Consider the following 16,604-nt stretch of genomic DNA (forward strand, 5'->3'; position numbering starts at 1 on the left):
AATAACTGAAATGAAAAATACATGAGAAGGAATCAATAGCAGAGTAACTGAGGCAGAAGAACAGATAAGTGACCTGGAAGACAGAATGGTGGAATTCACTGCCATGGAACAGAATAAAGAAAAAAGAATGAAAAGAAAAGAAGACAACCTAAGAGATGTCTGGGACAACATTAAACACACCACCATTTGCATTATAGGGGTCCCAGAAGAAGAGAGAGAAAGGACCCGAGAAAATATTTGAAGAGATTATAGTCGAAAACTTCCTTAACATCGGAAAGGAAGTAGCCACCAAAGTCCAGGAAGTGCAGAGTCTCAGGCAGGATAAACCCAAGGAGAAATATGCTGAGACATGTAGTAATCAAATTGACAAAAATTAAAGACAAAGAAAAAATATTGAAAGCAGTAAAGGAAAAATGACATATAACATACAAGGGAACTCCTGTAAGGTTAACATCTGATTTCTCAGCAGAAACTCTACAAGCCAGAAGGGAGTGGCATGATATACTTAGAGTGATGAAAGGGAAGAAACTACAACTGAGATTACCCAGCAAGGATGTCATTCAGATTTGACATAGAAATCAAAAGCTTTATAGACAAGCAGAATCTAACAGAATTCAGTACCACCAAACCAGCTCTACAACAAATGCTAAAGGAACTTCTCTAAGTGGGAAACACAAGAGAAGAAAAGGACCTACAGAAACAAGCCCCAAACAATTAAGAAAATGGTAGTAGGAACATACATATCAATAATTACCTTAAATGTGAATGGATTAAATGCTCCAACCAAAAGACTCAGGCTCACCGAATGGATACAAAAACAAGACCCATATATATGCTGTCTACAGGAGACCCACTTCAGACCAAGGGACAAATACAGACTGAAAGTGAGGGGATGGAAAAAGATATTCCATGCAAACAGAAATCAAAAGAAAGCTGGAGTAGCAATACTCATATCAATAAAATAGACTTTAAAATAAAGAAGGTTACAACAGAAGGAAGGACACTACATAATGATCAAGGGAACAATCCAAGAAGAAGAAATAACAATTATAAATGTATATGTATATATGCACCCAACATAGGAGCACCTCAATACATAAGGCAAATGCTAACAGCTATAAAAGAGGAAATCAACAGTAAGACAGTAATACTGGGGGACTGTAACACCTCACTTACACCAATGGACAGATCATTCAGACAGAAAATTAATAAGGAAACACAAGCTTTAAATGACACAATAGACCAGATAGATTCAATTGATATTTATAGGATATTCCATCTGAAAACAACAGATTACACTTTCTTCTCAAGTGCACATGGAACATTCTCCAGGATAGACCACATCTTGGGTCACAAATCAAGCCTTGGTAAATTTAAGAAAATTGAAATCATATCAAGCATCTTTTCAGACCACAACACTATGAGATTAGAAATAAGTTACAGGGAAAAAAAACGTATAAAACACAAATACGTGGAGACTAAACAATACATTACTAAATAACCAAAAGATCACTGAAGAAATCAAACAGGAAATCAAAAACTACCTGGAGACGAATGACAACGAAAATATGACAATCCAAAACCTATAGGATGCAGCAAAAGCAGTTCTAAGAGGCAACTTTATAGCAATACAATCCTACCTCAAGAAACAAGAAAAATCTCAAATAAACAATCTAACCTTACACCTAAAGGAACCAGAGAAAGAAGAACAAACAAAACCCAAAGTTAGTAGAAGGAAATAAATCATAAATATCAGAGCAGAAATAAATGAAATAGAAACAAAGAAAACAATAAAAATCAATATAACTAAAAGCTCGTTCTTTGAGAAGGTAAACAAAATTGATAAACCTTTAAAACCAGACTCATCACAAAAAAGAGGGAGAGGACTAAAATCAATAAAATGAGAAATGAAAAGGGAGAAGTTACAACGGACACAGCAGAAATACAAAGCATCCTAAGAGACTACAGCAAGCAACTCTATGCCAATAAAATGGGCAACCTGAAAGAAATGGACAAATTCTTAGAATGGTATAACCTTCCAAGACTGAACCAGGAAGAAACAGAAAACATGAACAGACCAATCACAAGTAATGAAATTGAAACTGTGATTAAAAATCTTCCCACAAACAAAAGTCCAGGACCAGATGGCTTCACAGGTGAATACTGTCAAACATTTAGAGAAAAGCTAACACCCATCCTTCTCAAACTCTTCCAAAAAATTGCAGAGGAAGGAACACTCCCAAACTCATTCTACGAGGCCACCATCACCCTGATACCAAAACCAGAAAAAGACACTGCCAAAAAAGAAAATTATAGACCATTATCACTGATGAATATAGTTGCAAAATTCCTCAACAAAATACTAGCAAACAGAATCCAACAACACATTAAAAGGATCATGCACCATGATCAAGTGGGGTTTATCCCAGGGATGCGAGGATTCTTCAATATATGCAAATCAATCAATGTGATACACCATATTAACAAACTGAAGAATAAAAACCATATGATCATCTCAATAGATGCAGAAAAAGCTTTGGACAACATTCAACACCCATTTATGATAAAAACTCTCCAGAAAGTGGGCATAGAGGGAACCTACCTTAACATAATAAAGGTTATATATGACAAACAAAGGAAACTATAAACAAGATGAAAAGACAACCCTCAGAAAATATTTGCAAACAAATCAAGGACAAAGGATTAATCTCCAAAATATATAAACAGCTCATGCAGCTCAGTGTTAAAAAAACAAACAAACAACCCAATCAAAAAATGGGCAGAAGACCTAAATAGATATTTCTCCAAAGAAGACATACAGATGGCCAAGAGGCACATGAAAAGCTGTTCAACATCACTAATTATTAGAGAAATGCAAATCAAAACTACGAGGTATCACCTCACACCGATTAGAATGGGCATCATCAGAAAATCTACAAACAATAAATCCTGGAGAGGTTGTGGAGAAAAGGGAACCCTCTTGCACTGTTGGTGGGAATGTCAATTGATACAGCCACTATGGAGAACAGTATGGAGGTTCCTTAAAAAACTAAAAATAGAATTACCAGACTTCCCTGGTGATGCAGTGGTTAAGAATCCGCCTGCCAATGCAGGGGACACGTAACCACAACTACTGAGCCTGCGCTCTAGAGCCCACGAGCCACAACTACTGAGCCCATGTGCCACAACTACTGAAGCCCATGTGCCTAGAGCCCTTGCTCTGCAACAAGAGAAGCCACTGCAATGAGAAGCCCGTGCGCCGCAACGAGGAGTAGCCCCCAATCACCACAACTAGAGAAAGCCCGTGTGCAGCGACAAAGACCCAATGGAGCCAAAAATAAATAAATAAACAAATAATTTTAAAAAGTAAATAAATAAGATAAAAATAGAATTACCATATGACCCAGCAATCCCACTACTGGGCATATACCCAGAGAAAGCCATAATTCAAAAAGACACATGCACTCCGATGTTCATTGCAGCACTATTTACAATAGCCAGGTCATGGAAACAACCTAAATGCCCATTGACAGATGAATGAATAAAGAAGATATGGTACATATATACAATGGAATATTACTCAGTCATAAAAAGAACAAAATTAGGTCATTTGCAGAGATGTGGATGGACCTAGAGACTGTTATACAGAGTGACGTAATTCAGAAAGAGAAAAAGAAATATCGTATATTAACACATATATGTGGAATCTAGAAAAATGGTACAGACTAACCATTTTGCAGGGCAGAAGTTGAGACACAGATGTAGAGAACAAACATATGGACACCAAGGGGGGAAAGCCACGGGGGGGGGGATGAACTGGGAGATTGGGATTGACATGTATACACTAATATGTATAAAATAGACAACTAATAAGAACCTGCTGTATAACTAACTAAATAAATAAAATTCAAAAAAATTTAAAGAAAGAAAAACTGCTCTGATTCCGAGTTCTGCACAGCCCCTGACACTGTCCCAATGCACTGTTATGAAACTACACACAGACATCTCACAAAAACTCCTAAATCCAAGGAGCTAAGACAAACACCCCTGGCAGCCTTCCCCCACTTTATAATGAAACTGTTCTTTTAGCAAAAAATTCACAACCAAGAAAAATTCTGCTAAATAAGGTGGGTATTTATTTGGGAGACCGTCTTTGCTGATTTCCAAGACCTTGGAACTTAGCTTTCTCTCGTTACTGTTGTTTTCTACCCATTTTACAATCTTCTACATAAGTCTATAGTATGTGGGTGAATCAACTTTAAGCTATCAGAGGCAAAACCAATATGATGTCCATTATGAGTATGCAGATTCAAATATTTATTCAAACATTTGCTGGTCCAGGAGGATTTCTTTGGGAAGCTTGGGGAGAATAGCTAATGGCATACTGAAGGCAGATGCCAGAAGCCATCGTAATGCAAGAGTCAACAGTTCAGAGTGATGAAGTTGGTGCCAGTCACCGAATTTGGCCATTTGTAACAAAGAAGGTACAAATTGTTTTATACTTATGATGCCTTGCTGGTATGTTAAATGTTAAAGAGGAAGTTTAGTTCCAGAAAGAAAGAAGCAGGGGAGCGGACACAATGTCTAATTTTTAGACCAAATGAGTAGAACTTCCATTCAGGATTTGGAAGCGCTCCATTATCCAACAGGCTGAAAGTAACTCAGGGGATTGTCGTGGTATTAGAGACAGTCCAAGGTGCCAAAGTCAAAACAGGCCACTCTGGCCATAGGAAAGCCCCAAGTGGGAGTGTATGTAGGTCACTTACATGTTTTGAATTTAGACAGGCTGCGTTTATACAACCATTTTACAATTAAGCGCTGGATAAGTTCTGAATGTTCTAAATTTTTTATAATGTGCTTTTTTCCCAACATATAAGAAAATTGCACCATCACCTTGAACGATGGCCTTAATGGTTCACCTTGGGGCCCTGAGTGTTCGGTAGGGCGCTGGCGGGGAACTCTGCCTCTGCTGACAGGCCTCTTTCCACCCCAGTGAATTTCACTCTGCTTGAGAAGTGTTTGGAGCTAAGAGCGACTGAGGCTCAGGGCTAAATTAGTCACGCTCAGTAAACATTATTTTGATGCAGTGAAAAAGAATGAACAAAAATAGAAAGTGTATCAGCCATCAGGTTTGATCCCACACATATTTACTGAACATCTACTTGGGTGGGAAGAAGGACAAGTACATAGAGAGGAAGACAAGGGAACACACGTGCCCGTTTTGCCCGATGCTGTCCTGGTGCCCTTTCTTTCCCTGGAGCACATGGATGTTATTTCCCCTCGCTCCAGGTCTCCTCTCTAAAAGGCTCCCCTCTTTCTTGTTCTCTGCAGACACCCCCAACTTCCCCCATGTAAATGCACATAACAGGAGGACAAATTGTTTCCTGGGGAGAGTTGTGCTGATCAGAAGCTTGGGTCTATAAGGGAGGAACCAAATTAGCCACATCTCAAATTCTGCTTTTGTTTTACCAGCTGCCGCTTCTAAGTTCTTATTTAATGAAAGTATTTGCTTTTCCATAAACACATGTAAATTTCCTACCTCTTCCTTCTCACAGCCAAAGAAAGCTCAGTAAGTGGTAATCAAGGAAGAAAGCATATTTCAAAAAAATCACTGTAATTGAGAATATCAGTGTAAACAACGCCATGTTCACAGTTGATGAATTTGCCAATTGTTCTGCCGTCTTGTAGATTTAAGGGTGTCACTTAAATTTATTTTTATTAACAATTCATTAATTAGGAAAGTTATATATATGGTAAGAGAAAGTATGTAGTTATAAGATAATCACAGCAACCCAAGGGATTCACTCCCTTATTTCAAACTCTCCAGTGCCTTCTTTCTTTTTTTTTTTTTTCTTAATTTATTTGATCGCACTGGGTCTTAGTTGCAGCTCACCAGCTCCTCAGTTGCGGCACGTGGACTCCTTAGTTTTCATTCGCGGGCTCCTTAGTTGCGGCTCACCAGCTCCTTAGTTGCGGCACGCAGCCTCCTGAGTTGTGGCATGTGAACTCTTAGTTGGGGTATGCATCTGGGATCTAGTTCCCTGACCAGGGATCGAACCCTGGCCCCCTGCATTGGGAGCGTGGAGTATTAACCACTGCGCCGGCGGGGAGCTCTCTCCAGTGGTTTCTCGTGACCCCTAGAATGAAATGCAAGAGCCATACCTGGTGTGACAGGCCCTTCAGGATCTGGCCCCTTTTTCTTCTTCACCTCCTCCCCAACCTCTCCCGTTCATGTCCCTTACATCGCTCCAACAATCCACCTTTGTTCCCACCTCAGGGGCTTCGCCCTGCCGTCCTTCTGCCTGGCACATCCTTCCCCCCTTTCTCGTCACTCAGCTCTCAGCACGCGTGTCCCTCTGCAGAGGTGGCCTCCCTTCCTGTCCTGTCCCATGCTCCCCCACTCCGTTCACTCACATCACCGTGTCTTATTGCTGTGGCCTGATCCCTCTCTGAAATGACTTTATTGCCTCCGGGTTTATTTTCTGTCTCCCCTCTAGAATATAAACTCCAGGAGGGCAGGGGTCTTGGCCATCTTACTTACATTTCTATGCTCAGCACTTAGACAAGTGCCTGGCACACAGTAGGCTCTCAGTAAATATTGGTGTGATTGGATGAAGGGCGGTAACAAGGATAGAATGATTAGAATTGTGTCTGGCACAGAGTTGGGACCAGCAAGTGGAAGTTTCCTTCCTCTCGCTCCGCATCCCCCTAACAAAATATATATAAAGGAAAACAATCTAATCTACACTGTTGTGTCTTGAATATATTAAAGATATTCAGTTACACTGAGTATAGTAAATCATATCTAGCTGAGTATTCATTAAATGTAGAATGTAAATATTTTCTTGATTTCATTTTTCAGGTTGTCCTTGCCAGAAGGAACCATGAATTGGCATTTTCCCTTTTTCCTCATGGCCACCGTGACATTGCCCTCTGTGTGCTCCCAGTTCAACCCCCTGTCTCTGGAGGAACTAGGCTCGGACACAGGAATCCAGGTGTTCAATCAGATTGTCAAGTCCCGGCCTCATGACAACATCGTCATTTCCCCCCACGGGATTGCGTCCGTCCTGGGGATGCTTCAGCTGGGAGCCGACGGCAGGACCAAGAAGCAGCTCACCACAGTGATGAGATACGGCGTGAATGGTGCGTGCGCCTGGGCCTGGCTGGTGGGACTTGAAGGAGTCCCAGTCTGGAGGGCCCCTGGCTTGGTCTTTGCTTACCACACAGAGGAGCAGAGCAGCTGGGAGGGGTCTTGCTGGTGCCCCCTGGGCTTGAGGGCCAGTCTCCTCTAAGGCACAGTGGCAATGCTAGGAGTTAGGAGAGCTGGGTTCTGGTCTCCGTTCGGTAGCTGTGGGGCTTTGGGCAGTCACTTGACCCCTTGAATGCCCCTGTTTTCTCATCTCTAACAAGAAAACTTCCCGTCTGCCCCCCCCTATGTTGCACAGTGCTCAGAATGCATCATGGCTGTGAACGTACTTTTAAATCCGTAATCTGGGGAGGTGGGTGGGTGTGACCATGGAGGGCAGCCCAGGGCAGCCTTCTGCGTCTCAGTTGAGGTGGCAGACACACGAATCTCCATGGGGGGTAAAATTGCATAGAGCCACACACACACGCACGCACACGCGCACACATACGTATGTAAAACAAGTGAATGAGCTCTGGGGACTGTACCAGTGGCAGTTTTCTCGTTGTGGATCTGTACTACCATCATGCAGGAGACTGGGTGAAAAGTGGAAATACACGGGACCACCTTGTATATTGTTTTGCAACTTCCCATGATTCTATCATTATTTCAAAATAAAAAGCTATAAAGGAAGTTTGTTTAAAAGTAAGGCCCAGGGCTTCCCTGGTGGCTCAGTGGTTAAGAATCCTCCTGCCAATGCAGGGGACACGGGTTCGAGCCCTGGTCTGGGAAGATCTCACATGCTGCAGAGCAACTAAGCCCATGAGCCACAACTACTGAGCCCGTGTGCCACAAGTACTGAGCCTGCACTCTAGAGCCCATGAGCCACAACTACTGAAGCCCACGTGCCTGGAGCCCGCACTCCACAACAAGAGAAGCCCCCGCTCGCCACAACTAGAGAAAGCCTGCGCACAGCAAGGAAGCCCCGACACAGCCAAAAATAATAAATAAATAAATTAATTAAATTAAAAAAAAAAAAGTAAGGTCCAATAGGAATGGTTTTGTTTTCTTGAAAGAAAGCCCCATTTTAATTACCTGTTTAAGCTTAAGAGCTTGCATCTCCTAGTTCTGTCACTCAGCTTTAGCTCAGGTTTCTCACCCGAGTCCCCTTCCACTGCCCCCTCCACAGTGCTGGGCATGGGCCAGCGCCAGCCTTGGAGGCCTTCCTTGGCACCAGCCTGTGCCGTGACCTTGACAAGTCACATCTGACATCCAGGTTTCAGTTGCTCTATTGGGGAAGCAAGGACGTTCTCCCACCCACGTTCCTCCAGTCCCACTGGCCATAAAGTTCTAGGAATCTTGACCACATTGACGCCTTTGCTGGGAGAGGAGGAGAGATGGGGGTGTGCGTACTTCAGGGCTCCCCTCTGCGCCCCAGTTCGATCCTTCTCAGAGTAACCCCCGGGGGCTGCAAACACGAGATGCCCACCCGCCCCGCTCTGTTTACACGGCATTAAACTTTTGCATGAGTTTGCAGTTTGCTTACCTGTTGGAAGCACTGGGGGACTAAATATTTGGAACACACCGTTATGCCCTTGCTTGGAAGCCCACAGAACTCTTGGTGATTTATAACTTCATAGTGAATCACCCACGGGGCTCCTGGCCTCTCCCAGCGCCATCCGGGCCCTGTCGGCCAGCACCATTCCCAAAGAGCAACTGGATTGTCGTCGTTTGTCTTCCCGCTGAACCACATTCATTTTCACTAGTGTTTCTAAAGTTTTGACAATATTGGTCTGTTGGCCACTCCCCCCAACCCCCATCTCTTCTTCCTCCCAAATCACTAGCAGTCGAGTTGTGGAATGACTTCAGTTCACATGACAGACTCATCGGGGGAGCCCGGGTGGGTTTTCAGGCCCTGGTTTGGGCTCAGCCTCTGAGAACTCAAGACAGCGGCACTCTGGTTGAGGGCAGAGGCAGGACAGTCTGGGGCACAGGGGGAGGATCTGCCCTGATCTTTTCTGGGCAGGAGACTGGGGAGCGTGGAGGAGCTGAAAGGGACAAGTGCCGGGATGGGGCTGTGAAGTCTGCTGGTCCCTTCGTTGTACAACGTGCCTGCCCACTCCTGCTGGGCCTGCCCCCACAGAACCCGTGAGGGGCGCAGTCTCCAGAGGCCTCACAAAGGGCCAAACCGTGGGGCTCTTACCTGCCATCATTTAAGAAGGACAGGTCAGCTCTCCAGGGGACCGTCAAGGTGACTCTGCCGGTTGTTTTAGGACAGTGTCATTTTGAAAGGACCCCAAGCGAGTAAGACAGGTCTGTAATTCGAGCTCTCAGTAGGAACACATTTCATCCTTTGCAACTTATTTCCCTCTTTTCCATGCTCTGAAACTAAATGGAGTGTGTATGAATGGCCTGTGGAAAATAAAGCTTACGTTGCCATAAAACGGATTCCCTTACTTTGTGAGCTTCGCATCAAGTAAAAATCACCTTGTTCTTGGTTGGTGGCACATGGCCATTTTTTATAGTCTTTCTGATGCTCAACTTTATACCTTTTTTTCCCCAAAATAGAGAAAAATCATGTTGTTAAATCTTTGGCAAGAAAGGAAATAGCGCTTAAGGTTGTTAAGAAAGAGAGACGGCATAGGAAATAGCGCTTAAGATTGTTAAGAAAGAGAGACGGCATTAGGAAGAGTCCTTTGGTTTATTCCCCCACGGCTACATAACTGAAGAGCTTTCCAGTCTCCCTATTGACCTGGTGCCAGGAAAGTCTTCCAGGAGAGCCAGGTCTACTTGGGGAAGCTGTGGAGAAGGCCTGGAAGATGCCTGCTTTGAGGCCAGAAGCGCAATTGATCTTTAGGGGCTATTAATAGTTATACTTCATTCTACGCCCTCCCTTTTCTTAACAGAAGGCCACTGAGAAAGCAGATGACTTAGTCTCTTGCTACTCGTACTAGTTTTGTTTCTACTGTTCTTATTTGCCATAATATAGAAGATACTAAAAAAAATAATAACCTTCCTACATTCTTGTGGAAATATTGCTGCATTTTCTCCTTTCTCCTTCAGGAGTGGGTAAAGTATTAAAGAAGATCAACAAAGCCATCGTCTCCAAGAAGAATAAAGATATTGTGACGGTGGCCAATGCCGTGTTTGTGAAGAATGGCTTTAAGATGGAAGTGCCTTTCGTCACGAGGAACAAAGACGTGTTTCAGTGTGAAGTACGGAACGCGAACTTCGAAGACCCCGCCGCCGCCTGCGACTCCATCAACGTGTGGGTTAGGAACGAGACCAGGGGTGAGTGGCCACGGTTCCCGGGAATGAGCGGGCGTGGTTTTCCACTTTGTGAATGAAAGCGTGAGTTGGGCTCTGAGACCCTCATTGGGACCAGCGTGTCCGGTGGCCCTTCTGTTGTGAAAGGCCTGGACCCACTGACTGCTCCGCCCTTTCTCTCTCAGAGCCCCACGGCTCAGTCCGCCTTCCTACCCTTTTCCTGCCGCCATCACCTGTGCCCCCTGGGGACTTGTCTCCCCGTGGCTCTCGGGCAGCAGGGCGGAATACCGCTCTGCAGACTCTCTTCTTTCTTCGCAGCATCTCATCTCCAGAGTCCCTGCCCACAGGCCCTTGTCTGTTTCGAAGGTTTTAGTGCTCACTCCTTCCTACTTCTGTATCCACATTCCCTTTGCCCAGAATGTGCTTCTCAGCCTTTAAGATTCGGGATTGAGCTCTCCCCACGCCTTCCTTGCCTCTTTCTTTTTACATTGAAGTATAATTGATGTACAATATTATATAAGGTACAGGTGTACAGTGCAGTGATTCACAATTTTTAAAGGTTATACTCCATTTATAGTTATTATAGAATGCTGGCTCTATTCCCTGTGTTGTACAATACATTCTTTTTTTTTTTTTTTTGATGTTTTAAAGTCAGTTGGAATGATTTATTTCTCTTTTGATCAGTTTATATCATAATATTGACCAGTCTTTGAATTTTTTTTTTTTTTTTAAACATCTTTATTGGAGCATAATTGCTTTACAATGGTATGTTAGTTTCAGCTTCACAACAAAGTGAATCAGTTATATATATACATATGTTCCCATATCTCCTCCCGCTTGCGTCACCCTCCCTCCCACCCTCCCTATCCCACCCCTCCAGGCGGTCACACAGCACCGAGCTGATCTCCCTGTGCTATGCGGCTGCTTCCCACTAGCTATCTACCTTACGTTTGGTAGTGTATACATGTCCATGCCTCTTTATTGCTTTGTCACCGTTTACCCTTCCCCCTCCCCATAGCCTCAAGTCCATTCTCTAGTAAGTCTGTGTCTTTATTCCTGTTTCACCCCTAGGTTTTTCATGACATTTTTTTTTTCTTAAATTCCATATATATGTGTTAGCATACGGTATTTGTCTCTCTCTTTCTGACTTACTTCACTCTGTATGACAGACTCTAGGTCTATCCACCTCATTACAAATAGCTCAATTTCGTCTCTTTTTATGGCTGAGTAATACTCCATTGTATATATGTGCCACATCTTCTTTATCCATTCATCCGATGATGGACACTTAGGTTGTTTCCATCTCTGGGCTATTGTAAATAGAGCTGCAATGAACATTTTGGTACATGACTCTTTTTGAATTATGGTTTTCTATGGATATATGCCCAGTAGTGGGATTGCTGGATCATATGGTAGTTCTATTTGTAGCTTTTTAAGGAACCTCCATACTGTTCTCCACAGTGGCTGTATCAATTTACATTCCCACCAGCACTGCAAGAGTGTTCCTTTTCTCCACACCCTCTCCAGCATTTATTGTTTCTAGATTTTTTGATGATGGCCATTCTGACTGGTGTGAGATGATATCTCATTGTAGTTTTGATTTGCATTTCTCTAATGATTAGTGATGTTGAGCATTCTTTCATGTGTTTGTTGGCACTCTGTATATCTTCTTTGGAGAAATGTCTATTTAGGTCTTCTGCCCATTTTTGGATTGGGTTGTTTGTTCTTTTGTTATTAAGCTGCATGAGCTGCTTATAAATTTTGGAGATTAATCCTTTGTCAGTTGCTTCATTTGCAAATATTTTCTCCCATTCTGAGGGTTGTCTTTTGGTCTTCTTTATGGTTTCCTTTGCTGCGCAAAAGCTTTTAAGTTTCATTAGGTCCCATTTGTTTACTTTTGTTTTTATTTCCATTTCTCTAGGAGGTGGGTCAAAAAGGATCTTGCTGTGATTTATGTCATAGAGTGTTCTGCCTATGTTTTCCTCTAAGAGTTTGATAGTTTCTGGCCTTACATTTAGGTCTTTAATCCATTTTGAGCTTATTTTTGTGTATGGTGTTAGGGAGTGATCTAATCTCATACTTTTACATGTAGCTGTCCAGTTTCCCAGCACCACTTATTGAATAGGCTGTCCTTTCTCCACTGTACATTTCTACCTCCTTTGTCAAAGATAAGGTGACCATATGTGCGTGGGTTTATCTCTGGGCTTTCTATCCTGTTCCATTGATCTATATTTCTGTTTTTGTGCCAGTACCATACTGTCTTGATTACTGTAGCTTTGTAGTATAGTCTGAAGTCAGGAAGCCTGATTCCTCCAGCTCCATTTTTCGTTCTCAAAATTGCTTTGGCTATTCGGGGTCTTTTGTGTTTCCATACAAATTGTGAGATTTTTTGTTCTAGTTCTGTGAAAAATGCCAGTGGTAGTTTCATAGGGATTGCATTGAATATGTAGATTGCTTTGGGTAGTAGAGTCATTTTCACAATGTTGATTCTTCCAATCCAAGAACATGGTATATCTCTCCATCTATTTGTATCATTTTTAATTTCTTTCATCAGTGTCTTATAATTTTCTGCATACAGGTCTTTTGTCTCCTTAGGTAGGTTTATTCCTAGGTATTTTATTCTTTTTGTTGCAATGGTAAATGGGAGTGTTTTCTTGATTTCACTTTCAGATTTTTCATCCTTAGTGTATAGGAATGCCAGAGATTTCTGTGCATTAATTTTGTATCCTGCTACTTTACCAAATTCATTGATTAGCTCTAGTAGTTTTCTGGTAGCATCTTTAGGGTTCTGTATGTATAGTATCATGTCATCTGCAAAGAGTGACAGCTTTACTTCTTCTTTTCCGATTTGGATTCCTTTTATTTCCTTTTCTTCTCTGATTGCTGTGGCTAAAACTTCCAAAACTATGTTGAATAAGAGTGATGAGAGTGGGCAACCTTGTCTTGTTCCTGATCTTAGTGGAAATGCTTTCAGTTTTTCACCATTGAGGACGGTGTTGGCTGTGGGTTTGTCATATATGGCCTTTATTATGTTGAGGAAAGTTCCCTCTATGCCTACTTTCTGCAGGGTTTTTATCATAAATGGGTGTTGAATTTTGTCAAAAGCTTTCTCTGCATCTATTGAGATGATCATATGGTTTTTCTCCTTCAATTTGTTAATATGGTGTATCACGTTGATTGATTTGCGTATATTGAAGAATCCTTGCATTCCTGGAATAAACCCCACTTGATCATGGTGTATGATCCGTTTAATGTGCTGTTGGATTCTGTTTGCTAGTATTTTGTTGAGGATCTTTGCATCTATGTTCATCAGTGATATTGGCCTGTAGTTTTCTTTCTTTGTGACATCCTTGTCTGGTTTTGGTATCAGGGTGATGGTGGCCTCGTAGAATGAGTTGGGGAGTGTTCCTCCCTCTGCTATATTTTGGAAGAGTCTGAGAAGGATAGGTGATAGCTCTTCTCTAAATGTTTGATAGAATTCGCCTGTGAAGCCATCTGGTCCTGGACTTTTGCTTGTTGGAAGATTTTTAATCACAGTTTCAATTTCAGTGCTTGTGATTGGTCTGTTCATATTTTCTATTTCTTCCTGATTCAGTCTTGGCAGGTTGTGCCTTTCTAAGAATTTGTCCATTTCTTCCAGGTTGTCCATTTTATTGGCATAGAGTTGCTTGTAGTAATCTCTCATGATCTTTTGTATTTCTGCAGTGTCAGTCGTTACTTCTCCTTTTTCATTTCTAATTCTATTGATTTGAGTCTTCTCCCTTTTTTTCTTGATGAGTCTGGCTAATGGTTTATCAATTTTGTTTATCCTTTCAAAGAACCAGCTTTTAGTTTTATTGATCTTTGCTATCGTTTCCTTCATTTCTTTTTCATTTATTTCTGATCTGATTTTTATGATTTCTTTCCTCCTGCTAACTTTGGGGTTTTTTTGTTCTTCTTTCTCTAATTGCTTTAGGTGCAAGGTTAGGTTGTTTATTCGAGATGTTTCCTGTGTCTTAAGGTAAGATTGTATTGCTATAAACTTCCCTCTTAGAACTGCTTTTGCTGCATCCCATAGATTTTGAGTCGTCGTGTCTCCATTGTCATTTGTTTCTAGGTATTTTTTGATTTCCCCTTTGATTTCTTCAGTGATCACTTCGTTATTAAGTAGTGTATTGTTTAGCCTCCATGTGTTTGTATTTTTTACAGATCTTCTCCTGTGATTGATATCGAGTCTCATAGCGTTGTGGTCGGAAAAGATACTTGATACAATTTCAATTTTCTTAAATTTACCAAGGCTTGATTTGTGACCCAAGATATGATCTATCCTGGAGAATATTCCATGAGCACTTGAGAAAAATGTGTATTCTGTTGTTTTTGGATGGAATGTCCTATAAATATCAATTAACTCCATCTCATTTAATGTATCATTTAAAGCTTGTGTTTCCTTATTTATTTTCATTTTGGATGATCTGTCCATTGGTGAAAGTGGGGTGTTAAAGTCCCCTACTATGAATGTGTTACTGTCGATTTCCCCTTTTATGGTTGTCAGTATTTGCCTTATGTATTGAGGTGCACCTATGTTGGGTGCATAAATATTTACAATTGTTATATCTTCCTCTTGGATCGATCCCTTGATCATTATGTAGTGTCCTTCTTTGTCTCTTCTAATAGTCTTTGTTTTAAAGTCTATTTTGTCTGATATGAGAATTGCTACTCCAGCTTTCTTTTGGTTTCCATTTGCATGAAATACCTTTTTCCATCCCCTTACTTTCAGTCTGTATGTGTCTCTAGGTCTGAAGTGGGTCTCTTGTAGACAGCAAATATATGGGTCTTGTTTTTGTATCCATTCAGCCAATCTGTGTCTTTTGGTGGGAGCATTTAGTCCATTTACATTTAAGGTAATTATCGATATGTGTGTTCCCATTCCCATTTTCTTAATTGTTTTGGGTTTGTTATTGTAGGTCTTTTCCTTCTTTTGTGTTTCTTGCCTAGAGAAGTTCCTTTAGCAGTTGTTGTAGAGCTGGTTTGGTGGTGCTGAACTCTCTCAGCTTTTGCTTGTCTCTAAAGGTTTTAATTTCTCCATCAAATCTGAATGAGATCCTTGCTGGGTAGAGTAATCTTGGTTGCAGGTTTTTCTCCTTCAACACTTTCAATATGTCCTGCCACTCCCTTCTGGCTTGCAGAGTTTCTGCTGAAAGATCAGCTGTTAACCTTATGGGGATTCCCTTGTGTGTTATTTGTTGTTTTCCCTTGCTGCTTTTAATATGTTTTCTTTGTATTTAATTTTTGACAGTTTGATTAATATGTGTCTTGGCATATTTCTCCTTGGATTTATCCTGTATGGGACTCTCTGTGCTTCCTGGACTTGATTAACTATTTCCTTTCCCATATTAGGGAAGTTTTCAACTATAATCTCTTCAAATATTTTCTCAGTCCCTTTCTTTTTCTCTTCTTCTTCTGGAACCCCTATAATTCGAATGTTGGTACGTTTAATGTTGTCCCAGAGGTCTCTGAGACTGTCCTCAGTTCTTTTCATTCTTTTTTCTTTATTCTGCTCTGCAGTAGTTATTTCCACTATTTTATCTTCCAGGTCACTTATCCGTTCTTCTGCCTCAGTTATTCTGCTATTGATCCCATCTAGAGTACTTTTAATTTCATTTATTGTGTTGTTCATCGTTGCTTGTTTCATCTTTAGTTCTTCTAGGTCCTTGTTAACTGATTCTTGCATTTTGTCCATTCTATTGTCCATTCTATCTCCAAGATTTCGGATCAACCTTACTATCATTATTCTGAATTCTTTTTCAGGTAGACTGCCTATTTCCTCTTCATTTGTTAGGTCTGATGGGTTTTTATCTTGCTCCTTCATCTGCGGTGTGTTTTTCTGTCTTTTCATTTTGCTTATCTTACTGTGTTTGGGGTCTCCTTTTTTGCAGGCTGAAGGTTCGTAGTTCCTGTTGTTTTTTGTGTCTGTCCCCAGTGGCTAAGGTTGGTTCAGTGGGTTGTGTAGGCTTCCTGGTGGAGGGTACTAGTGCCTGTGTTCTGGTGGATGAGGCTAGATCTTGTCTTTCTGGTGGGCAGGTCCACGTCTGGTGGTGTGTTTTGGGGTGTCTGTAGACTTATTATGATTTTGGGCCGCCTCTCTGCTAATGGGTGGGGTTGTGTTCCTGTCTTGCTAGTTGTTTGGCATAGGATGTCCAGCACTGTAGCTTGCTGGTCGTTGAGTGAAGCTGGG

At 41.7% G+C, this 16,604-nt stretch overlaps 1 protein-coding gene across 2 annotated transcripts in view; it reads left to right on the forward strand.

The window, feature by feature from the left end:
* The window catches only part of SERPINE2 (serpin family E member 2), a 79,958-nt gene that overhangs the window by 39,947 nt on the left and 23,407 nt on the right, over positions 1-16,604 (forward strand). For both annotated transcript variants that reach the window (XM_030834501.3, XM_060301782.2), the window contains exons 2-3: positions 6,863-7,143; positions 10,187-10,414. In XM_030834501.3, coding sequence (XP_030690361.1) covers positions 6,885-7,143; positions 10,187-10,414 — 487 coding nt within the window. In that variant the 5' untranslated portion in view covers positions 6,863-6,884. The remainder of the gene's footprint in view (positions 1-6,862; positions 7,144-10,186; positions 10,415-16,604) is intronic.

The sequence above is a fragment of the Globicephala melas genome, chromosome 7, assembly GCF_963455315.2.
Source record: "Globicephala melas chromosome 7, mGloMel1.2, whole genome shotgun sequence".
Taxonomy (NCBI): Eukaryota; Metazoa; Chordata; class Mammalia; order Artiodactyla; family Delphinidae; genus Globicephala; species Globicephala melas.